Source organism: Mesoplodon bidens, assembly GCF_964165515.1.
Source record: "Mesoplodon bidens genome assembly, chromosome: 13".
Classification (NCBI taxonomy): Eukaryota; Metazoa; Chordata; class Mammalia; order Artiodactyla; family Ziphiidae; genus Mesoplodon; species Mesoplodon bidens.
In genome coordinates, this window is record NC_138169.1 from 67,074,764 (window position 1) to 67,102,617 (window position 27,854).

Here is a 27,854-nt window from a genome sequence, read left to right on the forward strand (position 1 = left end):
TATAGTTGTATTAAGGTATGGTCCTGCAGCTTTCAAGATGACAATTTAGGGTTCCAGTGCTTTTCTGAGAGGGAACATTGAATATCTATTTATGGTGCCTGTGATTGTAGGGATCATTAGTAAATTCCCTGCAGGCCAAAAAGTGTGTCAGCAACCGTGGAGAGTAGCAAAGAATTCGGCAGAAGAGCAACACTTAGACAAACAAAAATTGCTCAGAAACATAAATTGGTCCTCAAGTGCGGAGGCTTCGCATTTCCTGGGTCCTCCCTCTTCTGCTTCTCCATTCTCCTGGCGTGCATCCCGCTCTTAAATCTCTGCAGTCCTCTCCCTGCCTCCACTGGCTGTCCAGAACCGACCCAAACTCCCAGCCTTCCCCTCTTCTCGGGATCTGAGACTGGTACCCGCCGACACGCCCCACCCCACCCCACCCCATTCCCGGCCTCGTCCGCGCCTGCGCAGAGCCTCTTTTCGCGCGAACGCGCAGCCATCACCCCCAACCATACCGCCAGCCGCGGGAAGGCGAATTCTGCGGTACCCAGCCCCAGGTCTTTTCCTGGGGCGGCGGTTATCGTCTTTATATCCGGACTTCTCCCACCCTACAGAACCCCTCTTTCACTCCTTGGGGTCGGGCCCTTAAGGGCATGCACCTGGCCCCAAATGGTAACCTCTAGCCACCAGATAGAGGAAGGTCCTGCAAGGCTGGAACGCGGGTGCGCCGCTCGCGAAACCTCAAAGCGGAGCCCCGCCCCTCAAGGCTGGCTTCCTGCCTCCGTATTGGTCTGCGCCCCCGTCAGTCTCCCCCCATGGGGCCGCGCCGGCTGTACTCCCTGTTCCCTCTTCTCAGTACGCGGATTTACTGGCTGCCTCGGCTAGTATCCAGCCAACCCAGCCAGTCCGATCCTGACCTGGAGCCGGCTCCGGAAAGCCTCGAGAAGGGGAGGGCCGAACTCGCTCGGAGCTGAGCATCGTCCGGGTGGGCTGCGGGGCCGTGGCCTCTCCGCCGGCAGCACCACCTGTCGCCTGGCTAGACGTGGGGTAAGGCTCCGCACGGCTCGCAGCTGCGGGCGGCCTGCCGGGCGGGAGTTCCGGGATGGGAGCGGGCGCCGGCCTCCTCATCCCGGCCCGGGGAGCCGAGCGCGGACCCGCCGCCGGCCTCCGCGCATGCGGCCCTCAAGGTCCCAGCTTGGCGGATGGGAGGGCGGGGTGAAGGGAAGGGGTTCGTCGAGTCCCGGCTGAGACCGTGGAGAACGGTGGGGTCTCGGCACCCACTGTTTGACCGTGGGCAGCTCTTCCCTGGAGCACGGTTTGGGGACGCGACTTCCCGGTCGAGACTCGCCCGTCCCAGGGCGCCCCCCACTTCCCGACCTGGAGTAAGGCCCTGCGGCTTCCTTAACAGGAGCATCTCTTATACCCTTTACTCCCGCGCCCCTTAAAGACCGATTTTGTCGCTCCAAATCCCCTTATCGAATAGTTCTCTTTTTCTGCAGGGATGAATTAATGGCAGGAGTTAGGCATTTTGTTTGTGTGTTGTGATTGTTCCTTGCTGTAAAGGAAGTTTGTTGCAGGCTAGAAAGTTCTAAGATTGGAACGGTTCTGCCCATTCATGTGAAATGACATCTGTGGACCAGGATTGGCAGGTGTTTCTTTGACGCTGGTGATATCCATTTCTGCTTGTGTGGTGTTACACTGAGGTCCCGGATTTGACTTTCTTGGTTCCGAAGATAATTCTAGAAAATTTCTGTTGCCGTTTGGTGAGAAGAAGCTTAATCAAAATAACAGATCTCAGCAGAGGTGCTTCCTTACAAAACGTGTTATCGCATATCTGTTTGATTTACCTTCTTAATGTTTGTGGCAGTCACTTCAAAACAAAACAGTTGATAGCACTGTTATTTCTTTTAGTGTTGCAACTGATAACATGGAAGCACGTATTAATTGTTAATCAGGAGCCGAGTGCTGTTTTCTGCAAGAATTATCTCAAAATAATGCTCTGAGGTTGGCACTCTTTATTATCTCCAGGTTACAAATGAAAATTAGAAAGGCTAAGTAACTTACCCAAGATCACAGGTTTTACGTGGCAAAGCCTGGATTCGAACTCAGGCAATCTAACTTAATAGCTCCAGCCTCCTCTTAAGCTTGTATGCTCCTTAAGCATTGTTCATGCTGTAAAGCTAAGTGCAGTGGTGTGCTCCTAAGTTTTGATCTTTAGTTGCCAAGCATTCTGGAAATTAGAGAAGAAACAGTCATTTCCTTACAACCCCCCCCCACATACACAGCTGTGTGCGTGCGCGTGTGTGTATACACATACATATACACACACTATAGTAGTTACGCAAATGATAGGTAAGTATATCTTGTGTAACTACTATAACTAGTTGAGTTGTTATGTTACATGGTTTGCAGAAATAAAGGAAAAATATTTAGCGTTATCTTCTAATAGTGGACCTTTAAATAATCAACTGTGAGCAATGATTTATAATCTGTTATCTGATTCTTTTATGGTAGCTATAAAGACTTAATTAAAAGTTAGGCATAGAGGCTAGAAATGCTGATATACCTTTACCATAAGTTAAAAGGAAATGTTGGGCTATGCTTCTGTAGAAGTTTTGCATTCTCTTGAGAATTAAAACTTACTCTTGCTCAATAGTTATTCCTGAGACAGAACCGCTTACAGGTTTCACTCTTAGAAGGTGTTTATGTATAATGTTTTTGTCTTTTAATAAATTTGTTATGAAAATGCATTAAAAATTCATAAAGAAAAAACCCATTTACCATTTGAGAATTTCTTTTGTAAATTAACTCTTACCATAATGCTGTTTGTGCATAAATTGTATTTAATTTCATATAAGAAAATGAGCTATTCTAAACTACATTACAGTTTATATTAAGTTAAACTAAAATTAATTATAATTTATATTGGTGAATTTCAGACCAACTTAACCATATTTTAAAACATAAATAACTATGGACACCAAGGAGGGGAAGCCGCAGTGGGGTGGGGATGGTGGTGTGATGAATTGGGCGATTGGGATTGACATGTGTACACTGATGTGTATAAAATTGATGACTAATAAGAACCTGCTGTATAAAAAATAAATTTAAAAAAACAGTTAAAAAAACATAACACTAAAATGTATAGTTGTTTACTGAGGATCAATATTAGAGAACAAAATTCATACTAAATATCAAAATTACTCCACATTTGATTTAATAAAACAGTAACCATTTTATTAAAAGTTAATTATTTTATTTGAAAGTCACCGTTTTGATTATATGGCTGCACATTGTACCTGCCTTGATCAATATGTACAAATTTCAAAAGTTAGGAAACATTGATTATGTAGATATTGTTTAGGATGACACTTGATATTTGCCTGGATCTGTGTGTCATCCAGATTCTCATTCTTGACCTAGAGATTTAATTTGAAATAGTTTAAATAAATGTTAACCATGATTTTCCTCATAGTTTCTTTTTAAACAAAAAACTTTTTATTGAAGTATAGTTAATATACAAACCTCATAGCCTCTTTTTTTTTTAAGTTATTTTTTTGGCTGTGCTGGGTCTTCCCTGCTGTGTGCGGGCTTTCTCTCTTTGCGGCGAGTGGAGGCTACTTTTCGTTGCAGTGCACAGGCTTCTCATTGTCGTGGCTTCTCTTGTTGCGGAGCACGGTCTAGGCGCTTGGGCTTCAGTAGTTGTAGCACGCAGGCTCAGTAGTTGTGGCTCGCGGGCTCTAGAGCACAGGCTCAGCAGTTATGGCCCACGGGCTTAGTTGCTCTGCGGCATGTGGGATCTTCTCAGACCAGGGCTCGAACCCGTGTCCCCTGCATTGGCAGGCAGATTCTTAACCACTGCGCCACCAGGGAAGCCCCGTCATAGCCTCTTAATATGGATTTTACATTGGAAGATGTTGATGCAGAAAGAGGCATTTAGAAAGCATCTTCTGACCTCTTCAGTTTATTACTACTAATAACAATAATGCATAGATAAATAACATTTATAGAGCACTTAGAGGGCACTGTGATAATCATCTTACATGGATTATCTAATTTTAATCTTAAAATGGCCCTATTTAATAGGTCCTGTTGTTTATCATCCCCATTCAAGTGATGAAATAACTACAGTCCAAGGAGATTGAGGCTTAACTCCGACTTACTCAAGATGATGGAGCTAACAGTGTAGCAGGGGCAAAGCTAGGATTTAAGTCCAGTGGTCTGATTCCAGAGCTTGCCTTTGACCACTCTGCCAGATTGCCTGGATATGGATTTTATTGAATAAACCAAGTGAAGTGGTCGAGCTCTTTATGATGATGATAAAAAAGCTCTAAAGGGTTGATGCTTTGTTTAAATATTATCATTACTGCACACAACTGCAAAATAGAGTTTCCCTTCCCCTTCCCTACTTTATTGGTAAGAAAAGTGAGACTTAAGTTAGGGGTTCCCAGACTGTTGGACTTCATGGGTAAGTTAAAAAAAGAAAAGTGTGTGTGTAGGGGGGCAATTGGGACCAGACGTAAGATCGCCAACTTTTAATTCTGTCAAGGTTATAGACCTTTTTAAAAACGACTACAATCTACCATCCCCATCCTTTCAAAACAAAAAAAAACTTTTTTACCACCAAAAAGGGAGGAAGATAATTACAACATGAAGACTAAGACAATAAATTTAGTATTATGAAAAACTATTCTGAAACCATGCACCTCAGATTGGAACTTGAACCCACGTGGCCAGGACTCAAACCTGGCCAAAACCCAGACTGGGACTTGAACCCACGAGGCCAGGACTCGAACCCAGGAAAAACCCACAGTCTTCCAACTGAGATCATACACCTGGTTTCAGGACTTAACGAAGCTCAGGTTCTTGATGTCTCATAGCAGAAAAAATTCAGTGAGAGACAAAGTGATAGGTAAGAAGTGGATTTATTTAGAGAGAAACACACTCCACAGACAGTGTGGGCCATCTCAGAAGGCGAGAGGCCTTGGGAGAAATGCACTCCACAAACAGAGCGTGGGCCATCTCAAAAGGTGAGAAAGGCACCAGGGTATGGGGTTGTCAGTTTTTATAGTGGTGGGTAATTTCATAGGCTAATGAGTGGGAGGAGTATTCCAGCTATTTCAGGAAGGGGCGGGGATTTCCAGGAATTGGGCCACCGCCCACTTTTTGATCCTTATGGTCACCTTAGAACTGTCATGGCACCTGTGGGTTTGTCATTTAGCTTGCTGACGTGTTACAGTGAGCTTCTACTGAGGCTCAAGGTCTAGTGGAAGTCGACCTGTCTGCCATCTTGGACCCATTTGGTTCTAATCCGTTTATGTCATGTCCTTGGGCTATGTCATTCTTTCAGAGGTTGTGCCCTGCCCCCTTCCCTCCTATTTCAATACTACGTTGTCCTAGTTTTTCTCATTTGGTTATAGACTAGTGAAAAACGTGTCTCAGACAGACACCAATTCTGAGACCATTTGGGAATGATTGGGTAGCATAACTGATTCCAAACTGGTCATTAGCTGCATCCAGATTCAGTCTGACTGCAGAGCTTGTGCTCACTGTACCTAGTCATGACCTCTCTCTAATTTTGGTCTCTAGTACATTGAACTTCTGCTTTCTACCCCCAGCTAGGGGGCCAGGGAGAGTATTCTCCAGCAGTCAGTGGCCTAGCAGTTTCAGTCCCAGTCCAGTTTATAAACACCACCCAGAGAGTAAATTCACTTAACCCCCAGGGCAAGGCAGGATGAATGACACACCAGAGGGAGAAACCACAAGCATACCTCAATATCCAGGAAGCTCAAGTAAGCAGCTTGAGTTTTCATATTTGTTCAAAATGGGAAGCCCCACCTTATTTTGTTTCCTGTTTTTACTTCACTCATTTTTACAGTTCTTCCATCCTGTCTGTATAACATGAGGAGTTAGGTGTGGGTTTTCCCCATTTTGTCCTGTTGCCTCCAGCTGCTATTAAGCCTGCTGTCTGTCTGTCTCTCCTTAGTCCTTGGTTCTATTTTTGGCAGAGATTGGTTTTTCTCCTTAAGTTGTTTTTTAACTTATGCCTACTTGTTTTAAAGACACTATTAAAATTACTTTTATATTTTATTTTACTCTCTATCACTTAGTCATAAAGTAATAATTTGAGTGCTGTAACACTTTACTCTTTAAGTCTTTAATACTTTTCTGCATCTATTCTCTCATTTGATCATTACAGTTACCTATGAGGTAGATTTAATAGGTAATCTTTATTTTACAGACTAAATTCAGTATTTGATAGAAGCAAAATTTTAGCTAGGAGCTGAAAATAGAAGACTTTATATGTCAGAATGCTGATCTTAACTACTGAAGGGAAAAACTTTCTTCCTACTCACAGACTCAACTCTTCCGGCAACCAAATGTGTTTTTTCCCCACACCCAGGAGTTCTCCAGCTCTAGGCAGACACTGACGGGGTGTGCTACAACTTAATTCTAACACTGTCTACCTGGAGGTAACTTCAGATCCCACAAGTTAGGGACTCAGCCCGGAAGGACTGCCCCCACTTCAGATGCCAGTCGGCAAGCCCCAGGTTTTGACCTATGCTTCTTACCAACCAGCTGTACATCAGGGCTTCCCACAACCCCTTAGGTTAGATCATTTGCTGTAATGGCTCACAGAAATCAGGGAGACACTTTACTTATATTTACCGGTTTCTTATAAAAGGATACAACTCAGGAACAGATGGAAAAGACACATAGGACTAGGTATTGGGGGTGGGGTCGGGGAGGGCACGGCGCATCCTTGCCCTCTGCTCTTGCCACCCCCCAGCACCTAGATGTGTTCACCAACCTGAAAGCTCATCAACTCTCTTTGTTCAAAAGTTTTTATGGATCTTAATCGCCATTGTTCACACCCCCTTTCCCAGGGGAACTGGAGTGGTACTGAAAGTTCCCACTCTCTAATAATCACTTGGTCTTTCTGGTGACCGAGGTTCTGTAGTGGCCTCACCCTAAGTCACCTCATTAGCATAAACTCAGGTCTGATCAAAAGGGGCTGCTTATGAATAACAAAAGATACTCCTGTCACTCAAGAAATTCCAGCAGTTTTTAGAAACTCTGTACAAGAACTGGGGATCAAGACCACATATATTTCTTATTACACCACAAGTACTAATTGCAAAGTGTATTTTTCTCAGATAGTCTTTGATTTTAAATAAAATAAAAGGTATTCCATACTGTTTTAGATTTTCCTAGCTCACCAATATGCTGCAATACTAATCCAGTCTTCTGGTACCAAAGTTTTAATTGTGATAAATAATGCTTTCTCTCCTGGAAGAACCACACAAACATGATCAGGGCTGCACTTTCAATTTCTGTCTTTTCAAAATTTATTTTGAAATAATTTGAAAGATGTGGTTGTATACATCATACTTCTTGGCCCCTTAATACTTCACTGTGTATTTTCAGAAAAGGATACCTCTTACATATGGTTATTGAACTCAGAAAATTTAAAATTATACAAGACTTTTATGTAAGTTACAGTATATCTCCCAATTTTGCCAGTTATCCCAGTAATATCCTTGATGGCATTTTGGGGGATCAGGTTTTGCGCTTAGTTGTCCTATCTGTTCGCTCTTCTTTAAATTGCAATGGTTCTTTAGTGTTTTTCATGGCATTTACATTTTTGAAGAAAACCAATCAGTTATCTTATGGTGTCTCTCGTGATTCTTTTTTATTATCATTATTGAAATACATTTGACATGAAACATTGTGTAAATTTAAGGTGTACAACGGGTTAATTTGATACATTGTAATATTGCCATTGTACTGATAATTAGCACCTCTGCACATTACCTGATTATAATTTCTTTTTAGTGGTTGGAATAATTAAGTTCTAGTCTCTTTGCAAGTTAGATGATTATAATACAATATTGTTGTCTGTGTTCACTATGCATTAGATCTCTAGGACTTATCTCTTAGGCGTCTTGTTGAAAGTTTGTACCTTTAAACAACATCTGTTCTATCTCTTTCCCCAATTCCCGTCTCCCATGATTCTTGATGTGCTTATGATCATTCAGATTTCTTGTTTTGTGCCCATATTTAGGTACCACATTTATATGAAATATCCAGAATAGGTAAATACAAAAATACAGAAAGCAGACTGGTGGTTGCAGTCACTGGGGGAGTGGGGAAAACTGGTTAATGGGTGTGGTATTTCCTTCTGGGATGATGAAAATGTTTTGGAACCAGATAGAGGTGGTTGTACACCATTATGGATTTTCTAAATCCCTCTGAATTGTTTATTTTAAAACAGTTAATTTTGTTATGTGAATTTCAGCTCCATAAAAATTAACTTAAAATCCTAATGTAGATGATTTTGCTGCACCCCCATATACAGCCCATGGATTTCTCAACAAATAGAAATTCCATTTAAAAACTATTGCATGATAATTATAATGGTTTATGACGATTAAATAAATAAATGAGCGTTGCAAATTGATATTTAGTAGGAGATTGATATGCAGAAGAATCTATTATATTCCCATCAGTAAATATTTAAGGTTTAATGTATTATGTAGTTTTCTATTCTGAAAAATTCTCATAATGTTTGCGATGGATGTGAAAGGACAAAAACATGTTTTCAAGGCAATTTGCATGATTTTTAAATATTACATAACAGGTTTTCTAAAAACAAAAAATTTAGTACACTGAATTTAAATATTGAATATTACTAATACCTTAAAATTTGACGTTTAGATTAAGAATCTGGATGGCTTCACTTCCTCTGAAAGTATGTGCTCCAGGCTTTTCTATTATTTATATTTCCACCTTCAACCTAAACTCTCCCACACCTGTTTACATTGAAATCACTTCCATGAAAACACTTGCTGTTTACTAGATGTTTCATACCTTGCCACACTTGTGTGGATTAGAAAAAGGGTAAATATTTGGCACACTGTAGTAGGTAATAAATAAAGAGTAGCAATGATTATTATCCAAGGACTTAGACTGTTGTCAGGAAAAGTGAATCTTTGCCTTCACCTTATGTATTTTATAATCCCTTACAACCTGTAGAAACATAAATGTATTTTTTAAACATCTTTATTGGAGTATAATTGCTTTACATTGTTGTGTTAGTTGATGCTGTATAACAAAGTGAATCAGCTATATGTATACATATATCCCCATATTCCCCCACCCCCTTGCGTCTCCCTCCCACCCTCCCTATCCCACCCCTTTAGGTGGTCACAAAGCACCGAGCTGATCTCCCTGTGCTATGCGGCTGCTTCCCACTAGCTATCTGTTTTACATTTGGTAGTGTATATATGTCAACGCCACTCTCTCACTTCGTCCCAGCTTACCCTTCCCCCTCCCCGTGTCCTCAAGTCCATTCTCTACGTCTGCGTCTTTATTCCTGTCCTGCCCCTAGGTTCTTCAGAACCTTTTCTTTTTTTTTTTAAATTCCATATATATGTATTAGCATACAGTATTTGTTTTTCTCTTTCTGACTTACTTCACTCTGTATGACAGATTCTAGGTCCATCCACCTTACTACAAATAACTCAATTTCATTTCTTTTTGTGGCTGAGTAATATTCCATTACATATGTGCCACATTTTTATCCATTCATCTGTCGATGGACACTTAGGTTGCTTCCATGTCCTAGCTATTGTAAATAGTGCTGCAGTGAACATTGTGGTGCATGACTCTTTTTGAGTTATGGTTTTCTCAGGGTATATGCCCAGTAGTTGGATTGCTGGGTCATATGGTAGTTCTATTTTTAGTTTTTTAAGGAACCTCCATACTGTTCTCCATAGTGGCTGTATCAATTTACATTTCCACCAACAGTGTAGGAGGGTTCCCTCTTCACCGCACCCTCTGCAGCACTTATTGTAGATTTTTTGATGATGGCCATTCTGACTGGTGTGAGATGATATCTCATTGTAGTTTTGATTTGCATTTCTCTAATGATTAGTGATGTTGAGCATTCTTTCATGTGTTTGTTGGCAGTCTGTATATCTTCTGTGGAGAAATGTCTATTTAGGTATTCTGCCCATTTTTGGATTGGGTTGTTTGTTTTTTTGTTATTGAGCTGCATATAAATTTTGGAGATTAATCTTTTGTCAGTTGCTTCATTTGCAAATATTTTCTCCCATTCTGAGGGTTGTCTTTTGGTCTTGTTTATGGTTTCCTTTGCTGAGCAAAAGCTTTTAAGTTTCATTAGGTCCCATGTGTTTATTTTTGTTTTTATTTCCATTTCTCTAGGAGGTGGGTCCAAAAGGATCTTGCTGTGATTAATGTCATAGAGTGTTCTGCCTATGTTTTCCTCTAAGAGTTTGATAGTTTCTGGCCTTACATTTAGGTCTTTAATCCATTTTGAGTTTATTTTTGTGTATGGTGTTAGGAAGTGTTCTAATTTCATTCTTTTACATGTAGCTGTCCAGTTTTCCCAGCACCACTTACTGAAGAGACTGTCTTTTCTCCATTATATATTCTTGCTTCATTTATCAAAGATAAGGTAACCATATGTGTGTGGGTTTATCTCTGGGCTTTATGTCCTGTTCCATTGACCTATATTTCTGTCTTTGTGCCACTACTGTAGCTTTGTAGTATAGTCTGAAGTCAGGGAGTTTGATTCCTCCAACTCTGTTCTTCCTTCTCAAGATTGCTTTGGCTGTTCGGGGTCTTTTGTCTTTCCATACAAATTGTGAAATTTTTTGTTCTAGTTCTGTGAAAAATGCCATTGGTAGTTTTATAGGGATTCCACTGAATCTGTAGATTGCTTTGGGTAGTGTAGTCATTTCACAATGTTGATTCTTCCAATACAAGAACATGGTATATCTGTCCATCTGTTTGTATCGTCTTTAATTTCTTTCATCAGTGTCTTATAGTTTTCTTCATACAGGTCTTTTGTCTCCTTAGGTAGGTTTATTCCTAGGTATTTTATTCTTTTTGTTGCAGTGGTACATGAGAGTGTTTCCTTAATTCCTCTTTCAGATTTTTCATCATTAGTGTATAGGAATGCAAGAGATTTCTGTGCATTAATTTCGTATCCTGCTACTTTACCAAATTCATTGATTAGCTCTAGTAGTTTTCTGGTAGCATCTTTAGGATTCTCTGTGTATGGTATCAGGTCATCTGCAAACAATGACAGTTTTACTTCTTTTACGATTTGGGTTCCCTTTATTTCTTTTTCTTCTCTGATTGCTGTGGCTAAAAATTCCAAAACTATGTTGAATAATAGTGGTGAGAGTGGGCAACCTTGTCTTGTTCCTGATCTTAGTGAAAGTGGTTTCAGTTTTTCACCGTTGAGAACAATGCTGGCTGTAGGTTTGTCATATATGTCGTTTATTATGTTGAGGAAAGTTCCCTCTGTGCCTACTTTCTGGAGGGCTTTTATCATAAGTGGCTGTTGAATTTTGTCAATAGCTTTTTCTGCATCTATTGAGATGATCATATGGCTTTTATCCTTCAGTTTGTTAATATGGTGTATCACATTGATTGATTTGTGTATATTGAAGAATCCTTGCATTCCTAGGATAAACCCCACTTGATCACAGTGTATGATCCTTTTAATGTGTTGTTGGATTCTGTTTGCTAGTTTTTGTTGAGGATTTTTGCATCTATGTTCATCAGTGATATTGGCCTGTAGTTTTCTTTTTTTGTGACATCTTTTTCTGGTTTTGGTATCAGGGTGATGGTGGCCTCATAGAATGAATTTTGGAGTGTTCCTCCCTCTGCTATATTTTGGAAGAGTTTGAGAAGGATAGGTGTTAGCTCTTCTCTAAATGTTTAATAGAATTCGCCTGTGAAGCCACCTGGTCCTGAGCTTTTGTTTGTTGGAAGATTTTTAATCACAGTTTCAATTTCAGTGCTTGTGATTGGTCTGTTTATATTTTCTATTTCTTCCTAGTTCAGTCTCGGAAGGTTGTGCTTTTCTAAGAATTTGTCCACTTCGTCCAGGTTGTCCATTTTATTGGCACAGATTTGCTTGTAGTAATCTCTCATGATCGTTTGTATTTGTGCAGTGTCAGTTTTTACTTCTTCTTTTTTCATTTCTAATTCTGTTGATTTGAGTCTTCTCCCTTTTTTTGTTGATGCGACTGGCTAATGGTTTAACAGTTTTGTTTATCTTCTTAAAGAACCAGCTTTTAGTTTTATTGATCTTTGCTATCGTTTCCTTCATTTCTTTTTCATTTATTTCTGATCTGATCTTTATGATTTCTTTCCTTTTGCTAACTTTAGGGTTTTTTTTTTGTTCTTCTTTCTCTAATTGCTTTAGATATAAGGTTAGGTTGTTTATTTGAGATGTTTCTTGTGTCTTGAGGTAGGATTGTATTGCTATAAACTTCCCTCTTACAACTGCTTTTGCTGCATCCCATAGGTTTTGGGTCGTCGTGTTTTGACTGTCATTTGTTTCTAGGTATTTTTTGATTTCCTCTTTGATTTCTTCAGTGATCTCTTGGTTATTTAGTAGTGTATTGCTTAGCCTCTTTTTCCATCCCCTCTCTTTCAGTCTGTATGTGTCCCTAAGTCTGATGTGGGTCTCTTGTAGGCAGCGTATATACACAGGTCTTGTTTTTGTATCCATTCAGCTAGTCTCCGTGTTTTGGTTGGAGCATTTAATCCATTTACATTTAAGGTAGTTATCGATATGTATGTTACTGTTACCATTTTCTTAATTGTTTTGGGTTTGTTATTGTAGGTCTTTTTCTTCTCTTGTGTTTCCTGCCTAGAGACGTTCCTTTAGCATTTGTTGTTAAAGCTGGTTTGGTGGTACTGAATTCTCTTAGCTTTCGCTTGTCTGTAAAGTTTTTAATTTCTCCATCAAATCTGAATGAGATCCTTGCTGGGTAGAGTAATCTTGGTTGTAAGTTTTTCCCTTTCATCATTTTAAATATGTCCTGCCACTCCCTTCTGGCTTGCAGAGTTTCTGCTGAAAGATCAGCTGTTAACCTTATGGGCATTCCTTTGTATGTTATTTGTTGCTTTTCCTTTGCTGCTTTTAATATTTTTCCTTTGTATTTAATTTTTGATAGTATGATTAATATGTGTCTTGGCGTGTTTCTCCTTGGATTTGTCCTATATGGGGCTCTCTGTGCTTCCTGGACTTGATTGACTATTTCCTTTCCCATATTAGGGACGTTTACAACTATAATCTCTTCAAATATTTTCTCAGTCCCTTTTTCTCTTCTTCTTCTGGGACTCCTATAATTCAAATGTTGGTGTGTTTAATGTTGTCCCAGAGGTCTCTGAGACTGTCCTCAATTCTTTTCATTCTTTTTTCTTTATTCTGCTCTGCAGTAGTTATTTCCACTATTTTATCTTCCAGGTCACTTATCCGTTCTTCTGCCTCAGTTATTCTGCTATTGATTCCTTCTAGGGAATTTTTTATTTCATTTATTGTGTTGTTCATCATTGTTTGTTTGCTCTTTAGTTCTTCTAGTTCCTTGTTAAACCTGTCTTTTATCTTCTCCATTCTATTTCCAAGATTTTGAATCATCTTTACTAACATTACTCTGAATACTTTTTCAGGTAGGCTGCCTATTTCTTCTTCATTTGTTTGTTCTGGTGGGTTTTTATCTTGCTCCTTCATCTGCTGTGTGTTTTTCTGTCTTCTCATTTTGCTTAACTTACTGTGTTTGGGGTCTCCTTTTCTCAGGCTGCAGGTTTGTAGTTCCCATTGTTTTTGGCGTCTGCCCCCAGTGGGTAAGGTTGGTTCATTGGGTTATGTAGGCTTCCTGGTGGAGGGGACTGATGCCTGTGTTCTGGTGAATGAGACTGGATCTAGTCTTTCTGGTGGGCAGGACCGTGTCTGGTGGTGTGTTTTGGGGTGTCTGTGAACTTATTATGATTTTAGGCAGCCTCTCTGCTAATGGGTGGGGTTGTGTTCCTATCTTGCTAGCTGTTTGGCATAGGATATCCAGCGCTGTAGCTTGCTGGTTGTTGAGTGAAGCTGGGTCTTAGCATTGAGATGGAGATCTTTGGGATAGCTTTTGCCGTTTGATATTACATGGAGCTGGGAAGTCTCTGGTGGTACAGTGTCCTGAACTCGGCTCTCCCACGTCAGAGGCTCAGGCCTGACACCCTGCTGGAGCACCAAGACCCTGTCAGCCACTCAGCTCAGAAGAAAAGGGAGAAAAATAAAATAAAATAAAGTTATTAAAATTAAAAATAAAAAAATTATTAAAAATAAAAAATTAAAAAGTATAAAAAAGGAAAGAACAACCAAACCGAAAAACAAATCCACCAATGGTAACAAGTGCTAAGAACTATACAAAAAAAAAAAAAAAAAAAAGGACAGACAGAACCCTAGGACAGATGGTAAAAGCAAATCTATACAGACAAAATCACACAAAGAAGCATACACATACACAGTGACAAAACGAGAAAAAGGAAAATATATATATATTTAAAAAAAGGGAAGAGAGCAATCAAATCAATAAACAAATCTACCAATGATAATAAGCTGTAAATACTCAGCTAAAATAAACATAAAACCAGAAACAAATTAGATGCAGAAAGCAAACCCAAGTCTAAAGTTGCTCCCAAAGTCCACTGCCTCAATTTTGGGATGGTTTGTTGTCTGTTCAGGTATTCCACAGATGCAAGGTACATCAAGTTGATGGTGGACATTTGGTCCGCTGCTCCTGAGGCTGCTGGGAGAAATTTCCCTTTCTCTTCTTTGTTCACACATCTCCCGGGGTTCAGCTTTTGGTTTGGACCCACCTCTGCGTGTAGGTCGCCTGAGGGCATCTGTTCCCCGCCCAGACTGGACGGAGTTAAAGTAGCAGCTGATTAGGGGGCTCTGGCTCACTCAGGCTGGGCAGAGGGAGGGGTATCCGAGCCTGCAACGGCAGAGGCCAGAGTTACATTGCAACAGCCTGAGGCATGCTGTGTGTTCTCCCAGGGAAGATGTCTCTGGATCATGGGACCCTGGTTGTGGTAGGCTGCACAGGTTCCCGGGAGGGGAGGTGTGGATAGTGACCTGTGCTTGCACACAGGCTTCTTGGTGGCTGCAGTAGCAGCCTTAGCGTTTCATGCCCATCTCTGGTGTCTGCGCTGATAGCTGCGGCTCGTGCCCTCTTCTGGAGCTCATTTAGGCAGTGCTCTGAGTCCCCTCTCCTCACGCACCCAGAAACAATGGTCTGTTGTCTCTTCGGCAGCTCCACACTTTTTCCCGGACTCCCTCCCAGCTAGCCGTGGTGCACTAGCCCCCTTCAGGCTGTGTTCACAACGCCAACCCCAGTCCTCTCCCTGGGATCTGATCTCTGAAACCCGAGCCTCAGCTCCCAGCCCCCGCCCACCCCTGCGGGTGAGCAGACAAGCCTCTCAGGCTGGTGAGTGCTGGGCGGCACCAATCCTCCGTGCGGGAATCTCTCCGCTTTGCCCTCTGCACCCCTGTTGCTGCGCTCTCCTCCATGGCTCCCAAGCTTCCCCCCCACCCACTGCCCGTCTCCGCCAGTGAAGGGGCTTCCTAGTGTGTAGAAACTTTTCCTCCTCCACAGCTCCCTCCCAGAGGTGCAGGTCCCGTCACTATTCTTTTGTCTCTGTTTTTCCTTTTTCTTTTGCCCTACCCAGGTACGTGGGGAGTTTCTTGCCTTTGGGGAAGTCTGAGGCCTTCTGCCAGCGTTTAGTAGGTGTTCTGTAGGAGCTGTTCCACATGTAGATGTATTTCTGATGTATTTGTGGGGAGGAAGGTGATCTCCACGTCTTACTCCTCTGCCATCTTCAAGGTTCTGCCAACATAAATGTATTTTGAAAAAATTTTTTCACTTGTGGGAAGTGAAGCTTTCTAAATCTGCTTTTGAAAACTGATCCCTGATATACATACAGTTCTATAATATGTTTCTCATCATCTTTATTTGCTTTGTTTTTCCCAGGTGAGAGAAACGATGTTGTCCAGGTTTAAAATAGTTGCCACTCCTTGTACTCAGGCATGTCGTCATTTGCACATAAAAGAGAAAGGCAAGCCACTTATGTTGAACCCAAGAACAAACAAGGTTAGTAACATTAATACTAATACACATTTTCTCTCTTCCTGGTAGAGGTTTGATATATTTTAGACTGATAAAGTATGACATTTTTGTATTCTGTAGCTTTATACTAAAACTATTCAGAAGTGCATGAACTTTCCTCTTTTCTCCGCATTGCAACAATTGTGGCTGCTTTATACCTCCCAAATTTCACCCTCACAGTTTCTACCACCCAAGAAGGATTGAGTTTATTTCCTAGTTCTAGCTCAAAAGCAAAACAAAACAAAAACCCAAGAGCAGCATATTGGCCAGAACTGTTGGCCAGATGCAGTATATTTAGATTTATCCCGTTTAGTCATATTGTCATTTTTATAAATGTTTGGTAATTTCCTAATCCCTGATGGATTATTCTGACTGCACTTGGAGGGAAAGAAATAGAAGGGGCCTTTTATTACCCCCCCCCAGTATGCTTACCTGCACACTAAAGAGTCTAGTTAAGGGATTTTTATCAATATTGACTTATGTGGAGAAATGGCATGTATCTAAAGGAAAATAGCTCAAGATCAGCCGAAGTGTAACTGAAAGTAGGGTCCAGCTGCTCGCTGCTCAAAAGCCATTAAAGAGGCAAGTTAAGATCGCTTTATTTGGATGCCAGCAACGAGGGGGGAGGGCAGGTGCCCGTCCAAAGGCATACACGCCCCCCATAACCAGTGGGCAAGAGCTTTCATAGGTTGAGGGAGGCGCCTACGTGCAGAAGCAGCACAGTCAGCTCTGACAGTCATCTTGACATTGGTCATTGGTGGTCTGACCAGTGTTACCTTGATTGTTTTAGGTACAGTTAATCTTCAGTCCCAGGGTCAGTTTGTTCTCATTTCTTTGAGGCCAGTTCTCGCAATTGTGGCAGCTTATGTCATGGCTACAGCCTGGTCATCACATAGTTAACTTCTTCCACCTAGTGAGGGTTTCAGTATCTATAAGACAGCTCCTAGGATACGGCTCAGAATGTTATCTGTAGCCCTTAAGGAGGGACTAAAGGGCCTTGACTATGCTTAATGACTAAACGATTATTATTTGGTCTCCTTTGACTGTTTTCCTTTGTTTGTGCATTTTCTCACTTCTCTGATTAAACTTATTCTCTGGCTGAAGTCTTTCCACAGACAAAAGGTAGGCTGAGGACATGGGGGTGGGCAAGGACCATAGGGTCCTGCTCTGTTGCAGAGGGAGGTACACTTTTGTGTAAATTGGGAGGGCATTGCGGTTGCATAGATGAGCAAAAGAGGTTTGGTGGGACAAGTGGCATTGGAAGACAGAAAAGAGTAGGAGAAGGGCAGGTGAGAGGAGGGTTGTTTCTGCTGACTGTTAGAGAGCTAATCAAGACATCTATTTTAAACTATGTTGTCTTCACTTACACCAGGCCGGCAAATTTAAGAATTTTATCAACTATTAACATAAATACTTAATACATAAAATTACTTCTTTAATAATCATTTTAATTTCTACTGTACATTATAAATAAAACACATTTGAGTGTCTCTTAAATCTAAATAGGAGGGCTTCCCTGGTGGCTCAGTGGTTGAGAGTCTGCCTGCCGATGCAGGGGACGCGGGTTCCTGCCCCGGTCCGGGAGGATCCCACGTGCCGCGGAGCGGCTGGGCCTGTGAGCCATGGCCGCCGAGCCTGCGCGTCCGGAGCCTGTGCTCCGCAACGGGAGAGGCCACAACAGTGAGAGGCCCGCATACGGCAAAAAAAAAAAAAAAAAAAAAAAATCTAAATAGGAGATAGGCAGTGAAACCATGTGTAGCTACTCATTTATCTTTGGCAATAGGATAGGTAAAGCACTTTTAAATGAACTGCACAGTTCATTTAAAACTATATAAAAATACAGGGGTTTTAACCCCTTTATATTTTCCAGCCTTAGATAAAATCTTATAAGGAGCAACATGAGGCACAAAGGGTTTAGTGATTTGAGTCTTCTCCCCCGTTTTTCATTGTAAAAGTTCATCAATTTTGTAGGTCTTTACAAAGAACCAACTTCTGGTTTAATCTTTTAATTTTTCCAATTGTTTTTTTCTATTTTATTTATTTATTTTCACTGTAATCTTTATTATTTCCTTCCTTCTTGCTTCAGGTTTAGTTTGTTCCTTTTCCCCCCTAGTTTCTTAAGATGGAAGGTTAGGCAATTGATTTGAGATTGTTCTGCTTTTTTAAGCTACATTTACAGCCACAAATTTCCCTTAGCATTATTTTCACTGTATCCTATAAGTTTTGGTATGTGTGTTTTAATTCATCTGGAAGTATCTTCTAAGTTCCCTGTGCTTTCTTCTCTGACCAATTGGTTTTTAGGAGTGTGTTGTTTAAGATCAAAGTATTTGTGAATTCCCCAAATGTCCGTTATTAATTTCTTTTATTTTTAATTTTTTTAAATTTATTTAATTAATTAATTTATTTATGGCTGCATTGGGTCTTCATCGCCATGCATGGGCTTTCTCTAGTTGCAGCGAGTGAGGGCTACTCTTCGTTGTGGTGTGTGGGCTTCTCAACGTGGTGGCTTCTCTTGTTGTGGAGCACGGGCTCTAGGTGCACGGGCTTCAGTAGTTGTGGCACGCGGGCTCAGTAGTTGTGGCTCGCATGCTCAGTAGTTGTGGCGCACAGGCTTAGTTGCTCCGTGGCATGTGGGATCTTCCTGGACTAGGGCTCGAACCAGTGTCCCCTGCATTGCCAGGCGGATTCTTAACCACTGTGCCACCAGGGAAGTCCCCATTATTCATTTCTAATCTCATTGCATTGTGGTTGAAGATCATACTTAGGGTGACTTAAATCCTTTCAAATTTATTGAGACTTGTTTTATGGCCTGATGAATGGTCTGTCCTGGGGAATATTCCTTGTGCACTTGAAAAGAATGTGTATCCTGCTTCTTTTGAGGGGAGTGTCTGCTAGGTCTAGTTGCTTTACGGTGTCGTTCAAGTCTTCTTTTTCCATGTTGATTTTCTGTCTAGTTGTTTTCTCCATTATTGAAAATGAGATATTGAAATTTTCAGCTTGTTGTATTGTCTTACTCCCTAATCCTGTCAGTTTTTGCTTCATGTATTTTGTTATCTAACAAAATATGTTTATAATTGTTGTATCTTCTTAATGGATTGATTCTTTCAGCAAAATGCACTCCTCTAGTAACATGTTTGTTTCAAAGTCTATTTTGTCTGTTACTAACATAGCTACTCCAGCTCTCTTTTGGTTACTATTGACATGGTGTATCTTCTTCCATTCTTTTACTTTCCACCTATTTGTATCTTTGAAACTTTCCACCTATTTGTATCTTTGAATCAAAGCATGTCTGTTGTAGTCAGCATATGATTGGATCATGTTTTTTTATCCATTCTGCCAATCCTTTTAATTATAGAGTTTAATCCATCTACATTAGTGTAATAACTAATAAGGTATGATTTATGTCTGCTCTTTTGCTATTTGTTTTAAATGTCTTATGTGCTTTTTGTTCCTCTTTCCTCCATTGTTCCCTTCATTTGTATTAAATTTTCTATGATGCCATTTAAATGCCCTTGTCTTTTCTTTTCCTGCCTATTTCCGAGTTATTTTCTTAGTGGTTTGCCCTGGGGATTACCATTACCATCTTTAAAACAGTCTAGTTCAGTTTGATACCAGTTTAATTTAAACAGTACACCAAAATTTTGCTCCCGTAGAGGTCCATCTCCTTCTTTTGTGCTGCTTCGTCATACAAATTACAAAGTACAAATTACATTTTATACATTGCATGACCGTCAACACAGATTTATAATTATTGCTTTATGTAATTGTCTTTTAAATTGGGTAGGAGAAAAAAAGACCTACAAACAAAAAGTACATTTATACTGTCTTTTATATTATGTAGTTGTTTTATCCGTGTTCTTTATTTCTTTGTGTGGATTTGAATTATTGTCTAATGTCTTTCATTTAGGCCTAAAGGACTTCCTTTAGTATTTCTTGTGAGACGGGTCTGTTAGCAATGAATTCTCTGTTTTTGTTTATCTGGAATGTCTTAATTTCTCCATTTTTGAAGGATGGATTTGTAGGATTTAGAAATTCTTGGTTGACAGGTTATTTTTCTTTCAGCGCTGTCTATGGCCTCCATGGTTTCTGATAAGAAATCAGCTGTTACTCTTTTTGAGTATCCCCTGCACGTGATGAGTCACTTCTCTTTGCTTTCAGATTTCTCCTGTCTTTGGCTTTTGACAGTTTGAATATGAGGTATCTAGGGGTAGAGTTCTTTGAGTTTTTCTTGATTGGAGCTATTGAGCTTCTTGGATGTGTGGATTAATGCTTCTCATCAAATTTGGGAGGGTTTTAGCCATTATTTTTTCAAAGATTCTTTAGCCTTTTCTCTCCTCACCTCTGGGCCTCCTGTTATGTACGTGTTGGTACTTTTGCTGGTCTCTCAGGTCTGTTCACATTTATTCCTTATTTTTCCTTTCTGTTTCTCAGACTGCATTATCTCAGCTGACCCATCTTTAAATATGATGGTTTGTTTCTTCCACCACTCAAGTCTGCTTGTTGAGCCCCTTTAGTGAATTTTTTATTTCAGTTGTTGTAGTTTCAATTCCAGAATTCCAATTCCAGAATTGGAATTTCAGTTGTAATTTCAATTCCAGAATTTCTATTTAGTTCCTTTTTTAGCTTCTCTGTTTATCAATATCAACACTAAAATGGTGTTTATTTTAGTTTTTTTATATATTTAGTTTTTTTGATATATTTAAAATAACTAATTTTTTTCTTTTTTTAAATTGAAGTATAGTTGATTTACAATGTTTCAGGTATACAGCAAAGTATATTCTTTTTCAGATTCTTTTCCATAGATTATTACAAGATATTGAATATAGTTCTCTGTGCTGTACAGTAGGCCCTTGTTGTTTACCTATTTTATATATAGTAGTATGTTAATCCCAAATTCCCAATTTATCCCTCCCCTAGAATAACTAATTTAAAGTCTTTGTCTAGTAAGTACAATGTTTGGGCTTCCCCGGGGGCAATTTCAATTAACTGCCCTTTTTTCCTGTATATGAGTCAGACTTTATGTGTTTTGTTGGCTGTTGTTGTTTGTTTGTTTGATTTTTGCTTGCCTTATGATTTTTGGTGAAAACTGGGCTTTTAAAATAATGTGGCTGCCCTGGAAACCAGATATTCATTCCTCCCAGTCATTTCTGAACTAATTCTTTCTTCTTGTTATATATGCCTACTGAAGTCTCTGCTTTGTTAACTTAGTGATCAGCCAATGATTAAACAGAAACTTAAATACCTAGAACCATTAAATCTCCCATTCTTTGCCAGGGGGCTTTGTGTACCTGCTGCGGTGTGCCTTCAGGACTCAGCTAGGCAGTTTACAGCTACGCATCAGCCTTCTCTTCCTGCTTACACAGAGCCTCAAGGTTAGCCAGAAGCGGGAGCTTAGGGCTTTCTCAAGTCTTTTCTGGACATGCGTAGAGCTGTGCATATGACCTTCTAGGTTCTCAGGAATATGTCTCAGCATTTCAAAGTTCTCCATGGACATCTCGTTTCTCAGCTTTTCCTTTTCAGATTTTTGGTTAGCCTGTTGTTTGCCCCAGCTGTTATCTACTGCCTTGGGGAGCTGCTATGTTAAATAATTGCCTCTGATTGTTTTCAACAGACCCTTCTGGTGGGAAAGGCTATTCACACTGCCTGAGCTCCAAGTCAGGTCGAATAAAGACAGCCTTGCAGATAGGGTCTTCCAGGTCAAATAATAACAGTTTCCTGGATATGGGGCTTTAGAAGAATCTCCAAACCCTCCTGCCTTCTCCAGTGACTGCCAGGCTCTGATTTTCAAAGTGATTGTTTCACAGTGATTGCGTTTTCAAGGTTACTGTGGATCTGGGGAGGGGAGAATAGGAACAAGGCAAGTTACAATGCCATGAAGCTTGCTGTTCTTACTGAAATTCAGCAGTTTTTCTTGAATAAATGCTCTCCAATTGCTGAAAGCTTTGGTTAATTTCCAGAAGTCTGATCATTTGGCCAGGGTTCTTGTTGCTTATATGGAGGAAAAGATTTTTAGAAGTCCTTTCTCTGGCATTTTTACTGACATCACTGATAAAAAAATTTTTTTAACCCATAGCTGAATACCAGAAACTGAAAAAGAATTTATTACGTAGGTTAATTTTTCTTAAGTATCATTCTTCCTTCCCCCTCCCTCTGTTCAGCCTCACTCCTTTCTAGTCACGGTAGCCTCTTAATTTGGTTTGTGTTCTTTCAAACTGTATTCTGTTGATTTCATTTTTAACGTATGCATACATCTGTATATAATATGTACTTTATGGGGGTTTTCTAAACATAATAATTAACAGTGAATTTGTTTTGATTTACAACTTGACTTTTTTTCCTAACTGTGTATCTGGGAGATCTTTCTACTATACACTTAGAGATACATGTTTAAGTGTTTGTATGGGAATACCATAGGTTGCTAACTCTTCCATAATTGATGGACTTTTAGTTAGTTTGTAATAGGCAAGAGAACTGGAAACAATGCTACAACTAATCTCTTCATATATGCGTCTTTATATATAATATATCTCTAGGATAACTAACTAGAAGTAGAATTGCTTTATGTGCATTCAAGATATGGAAGCGACCTAAGTGTCCATCAAAAGATGAATGGATCAAGAAGATATATGTACACACAGTGGAATATCATTCAGCCATAAAGAAGAATGAAATTCTGCCATTTGCAACAATATAGATGGACCTGGAGTATTATGCTTAGTGAAATAAGTCAGACAAAGACAAATACTGTGTGATGTCACTTATATGTGGAATCTAAAAAACAAAACAAGTGAATGGATATAACAAAACAGAAACAGACTCACAGATATAGAGAACAAACTAGTGGTTAGGAGGAGAGGAGAGGCAAGGGGAGAGGGGCAAGCTAGGGGTAGAGGATTAAGAGGTACAAACTACTTTGTATAAAATAAATAAGCTACAAGGATATATTGTACGGCACAGGGAAATATAGTCATTCTTTTATAATAATTTTAATTGGAGTTTAATCTATAAAAACATTGAATCACTATGTTGTACGCCTGAAACTAATATTGTAAGTCAACTGTACTTCAGTTAAAAAAATAATAAAGTATGTGCATTTAAAAAAAATCTAAGAGTACTTTGAAATTGGCTTTCAAAAAGCCTAAACCAGTTTATATTCCAGCAATGCTATGTGAGAGTAATTCTTTTACCATACCCTCCCCAGTACTAGATATGATCAATCTTATAAATTTATGAAAGTCTGAGCAAAAATGATATCTTGTTGATCTTTTTAAGTTCATGTTTAAATTATGTTCGGTAGGATGCACCATTGCTACCCCGTAAGTAAAAATTTTTAATCCTTTCATTTTTTCCTTTTTTAGGGGATGGCATTTACATTACAGGAACGACAAATGCTTGGTCTTCAAGGACTTCTACCTCCCAAAATAGAGACACAAGATATTCAAGCCTTACGATTCCACAGAAACGTGAAAAAGTTGAATGGCCCTTTGGAAAAGTAAGAGTTGATTAGATGTTTAGTTTTTTTTATTGGTGCTCTGATCAGAAAAACTAGGAGTATTATGATTATTATGGCATGAGAAATATGCAGTCTCAATGAAACTTTTGTTTTCATCAGTTGGTTTATAATGATTGTTTCCTTCACTTATTTTCACTATTGTAAAATTTAGCAGAAATCAATATTTTATGGTTAAAATCACAGAGCATTTCAGGTTTGAATGGAATGTTTGAAGCAGAGGCTATCACCTAATTTGCACCCATTCTATTCAATAACTTTTATTGATCACCTACTTTGTGTGTGCCATTGCTAGCCACTGAGGATATAAACTGGGTGATAGATAGGGTGGCCATGTAATATATCGTCCAATCCCAGACACTTTAGGGAGTAAAAAAGAAGTAACTGAAACTGTCCCGGGCAAATTAGAATGTATGGCTACCGCAGTAACTCACAGCCTGCCTTCTAGGAGCTCATCAATAGATAGCTATACTATGACTGTCATTGTATAGCACAGTGAGAAAAAGGGACCTGTAGAGTACATTCTGAAAACATGAAGAGGAGCACCAGCCGAGCTAGGGGAATCACTTCCTGGAGGGGGAATCACTTCCTGGAGGAAGTGATGCCTGAGCTGAATTTGAAACAATACATTACAAGGAGCAGGCAAAATGAGATAGAAGGGCAGGGTATTCTGGTAGAGGGATCAGTCTGACTGTAGAACTAAAAAAATTCATTGGGTTTATAAAATATAGGGGATTATTGGATATTGGTGACTAGTGAGAGTGGTTTCTTTACATTATGGGGCATATATATATATATATATATATATATATATATATATATATATATATATATATGAAAATATATATAGTCTCGAACTCGTGTTACCATGGAGGGAAGACAAAGTCAAGAAGTGGTGTGAGAGTTACAGAAGAGGGAGGAGAGTGTTAACGGGACCTGAAGACAGGAAAATCTGAAGTGTATATATGTGTGGTGGGGGGCCGGGAATGACAGAAAAGGACCCCAGAGAGTGTGCCAACTGAGCTGCATTTGGAGAGCATGAGAAGAGGACTGTGCCTGGACAGAGGGTGTTCCAGGCAAAGGGTGTGTCGTCGTATGTTGCAACTCCGAGGTCAGAGTTGTGCATTTGAGGAAGTGAAGTAATTCAGTATGAAGATGAGGCTGGAAAGTAGTCATTGAGGTCTAGTTAACTATTTTAGGAGCTTAAGCCTATTAAACTGGCGTTTGGAAGCCATTCAGGGAGAATAGAAATGACCAGAGGTATGTTTTTAAGAGAAGGATAGGATTGGAGCAGGGGAACAAAATTGTGAGACTAGAGACTACAACATTATAAAACATCTATACTCCAATTAAAAAAAAAAACTAACTTTACTATCTTTATTTTTAATTTTTTTCAACAATACCTCTGTGCTCTTTTAATCTTTGGTTACTTATTCTCTAGTTTTTAGCTTAATGGTTTGTTTACTAAACAAATAAACATAGAAGCTTTAATCCTAAAATAAAAAAATAAAATAAAGGCTGTTGCTTTGATGCCTGTGGTGTTAATAAGGTTTGAAAAAAAAAGGTTCTTGAGGTAGCCCAGGTGAGAAGTGACGGTGGCTTGGGCTGGGTGGGGATGGAGGGAGGAAATAAATATTTGAAAGATATTTCACAGGTAGTCTCTGTGGGACATATTGATTTATTAGGTTGGGGTGGGGGAGGGTGGGAGAGGAAGAAATCAAGAATGGACTCTGGTTGGATTCCCATTTGATCAGGTGATAAGAGGAGGAGAAACAAATGTGGGGAAAAGACAATGAGTCTGTTTTAGACATATTTAATTCAGTGTGATTACTGTTTTTTCAGGCCAACATCTTCCTGTTTTCTAAACTTTATTCTTTAAAAGCTGTTATTTATATATTTATATGAATTGACCATTGCCTCCTTTTGTGCTACCTATGTGCCCTGTATAGAACTTAAAATGCCTATAAGCCTCCTGGATTATAAACTCCATGAGGGAAATTCCCTGGTGGTCTAGTGGTTGGGATTCCTCGCTTCCACTGCAGGGCGGCATGGGTTTGATCCCTGGTCAGGGAACTAAGCTCCTGCATGCCATGTGCTGCAGACAGATGGATGGATGGATGGATGGATGGGTGGGTAAGTAAATAAACAAACAAACAAACTCACTCCACGAGGACAGGAGCATTTCTTACATCCCTGGAGTTCAGAATAGTACCTGGCTCATAGTATTTTGTAAATATTTGAATGAATGCCACTTTATTTCCTTATTTACGTGTCAGTCACCTTGAAGATTAGGTCCTTGAGGGTGGGGCCTCACGGTAATTTTCGCATTTCCAGTGCCTGATACAGAGCCTGACTCACAGTAAGAGCTCAGTAAATGTTACCTGTTGCTTCTGTTATTATTCTTTTCATCATCACCATCTACCATTTAAGCACATTTTTATTTTCGTTGATTTTTAGTCCTGGGTATTATGTAATGATAATGTAGGGTTTTGTTTTCCAGGGGGAGGGAGTCCTCAGTTTTAGATATTTAGATTTGACTTCAAAAGCCAAAGTCTTTAGTCTAATGCTGGCTGATGTAGACATTATTTGCTGTGCTTAATTTCAGGTACATCTATATAATGGGAATACAAGAAAGAAATGAGAAGTTGTTTTACAGAATACTGCAAGATGATATTGAAAGTCTAATGCCAATTGTATATACACCAACAGTTGGTCTTGCCTGCTCCCAGTATGGACACATCTTTAGAAGACCTAGGTAAGGCTTATTTTTAAAAATATATTTGCAAATGACTATTGCGTAGAAAAAAACATCACTTTATAGCCCCTATTACATTTCTAGTTTATGTGTTGCAGTCTTATCCAACCACATTTCCCACCTCACAAAAGCTTAATTTGGACCAAAAGGGATTAATAAAAGTATAACATGTCATATCTTTTATTTTGTGGAAATACCATCATTTATCCCTAACCTTCTTTAAGTATTTATGATTGTTAAAGGAAATGTGCATTTTTGTACCAACAAAAAAAAAAAAACCCACAGTATTCTTAATTTTGGTGGCATATTCTGCAGAATAATCATAAAACTTTTTGACAATCTGGCCAATTAAGAGATAGATTCTCATTTTTTTTATCAGCTTTATTTCTATTGTTTGTCCTTTTTTATGAATTTACACAAATTTTACTTTCAGATAGTTCAAGTACCTCCAAATATTTTAAGTGGAAAGGGTAATGGAATGAGCATTGGCTCAAGTCTTTGAATAAGTTACTTTATTCCTCTGAATCTGTTTATCGTAAGGTAGGAATACCAGTATCTTTCAAAGAGCTGGTATGTTTTTTGTAAACTTATAAGCCTTGTATAAATGCTGTTTTTACTTAATTTGAGTTTTCTTGTCTGTTCCCCTAACCTGTAATCATCTTCCACAATCCTTATGTTTTTCCCATGTCCTGCTTACATCTTGATACAAATGTAGCAATTCAAACACTGTGTGATAGCATTTATCTTCAGTCTCCTCTCATCTAGTCTAGTGGCTTTCAAACTTTCATGTGCGTACGGAACATCTGTGGGACTTACTTAAAATGTTGATCCTTGCCAACTTTCCTCTCCTTCCTATTCCCAAGATTCTGATGAAAAAGAGAAAGGTCTGGAGGTCCGGATTGTAATGAACACCGTCGGTGATGGTGTTGCAGGTATTCCCTGGAAGACACTTTGAGAACACTGTCTGTTCTGTCCTATGTGCTGCCATCGATTAATATGTCTCAGCACATCTGTGGTATAACCCAGCTGTTCAGCTCTTTTATAGTTTCATTTTCACTTATAATAGTATTTCCCAATCCAGATTAAAGGACAAAGGAAAACAAAAAGATACTGATGCCTGGGCCCCAACCACAGAGATTCTGATTCAGTTAGTCTAGAGTTGGGCCCAGGTGTTGCTGTTTCATAAAATCTCCTGGTGTGATTTTGATGTGCACCCAGAGTTGAGAACTCACATGAAACATAAAGAGCTTTTGGGTGAGGGCAGAAACTGTGTATCATTTGTGCAGTGGCAGTGGTTTTTTTGTTTTGTTTTGTTTTTTACATAGAAAATGGTCAGTAGGTCTTGGTTGTTTAAGTCCAGGCTAGTTAAATCAGAATCTCTGGGGGTAGAACCCTGGCATTTTAAAAAGCTCATCAGATGATTCTACTATGAAGCTCTGGTTGAGAAACTGTTTAAACTGATTGAAGCTGGGATAGTAATGCCAAAGTTCAGATGTCGATGAGAAGAATGGATAAGCAACAAGGTCCTACTGTATAGCACAGGGCACTATATTCAACAGCCTTTGATAAACCATAATGGAAAAGAATATGAAAAAGAATGTATATATGTATGTATAACTGA

The 27,854-nt window shown here is 39.5% G+C and overlaps 1 protein-coding gene across 4 annotated transcripts in view; it reads left to right on the top strand.

Annotated features, from left to right (window-relative positions):
* The first annotated feature begins 721 nt into the window (after positions 1-721).
* ME2 (malic enzyme 2) overlaps positions 722-27,854 on the top strand; it is a 57,463-nt gene continuing 30,330 nt past the window's right edge. The window contains exons 1-4 of one of the 4 annotated variants that reach the window (XM_081252560.1): positions 722-1,035; positions 15,834-15,953; positions 23,327-23,460; positions 26,084-26,233. In XM_081252560.1, coding sequence (XP_081108686.1) covers positions 15,846-15,953; positions 23,327-23,460; positions 26,084-26,233 — 392 coding nt within the window. In that variant the 5' untranslated portion in view covers positions 722-1,035; positions 15,834-15,845. The remainder of the gene's footprint in view (positions 1,036-15,833; positions 15,954-23,326; positions 23,461-26,083; positions 26,234-27,854) is intronic. The other 3 variants (XM_081252561.1, XM_081252563.1, XM_081252562.1) reach the window with 3 other exon arrangements.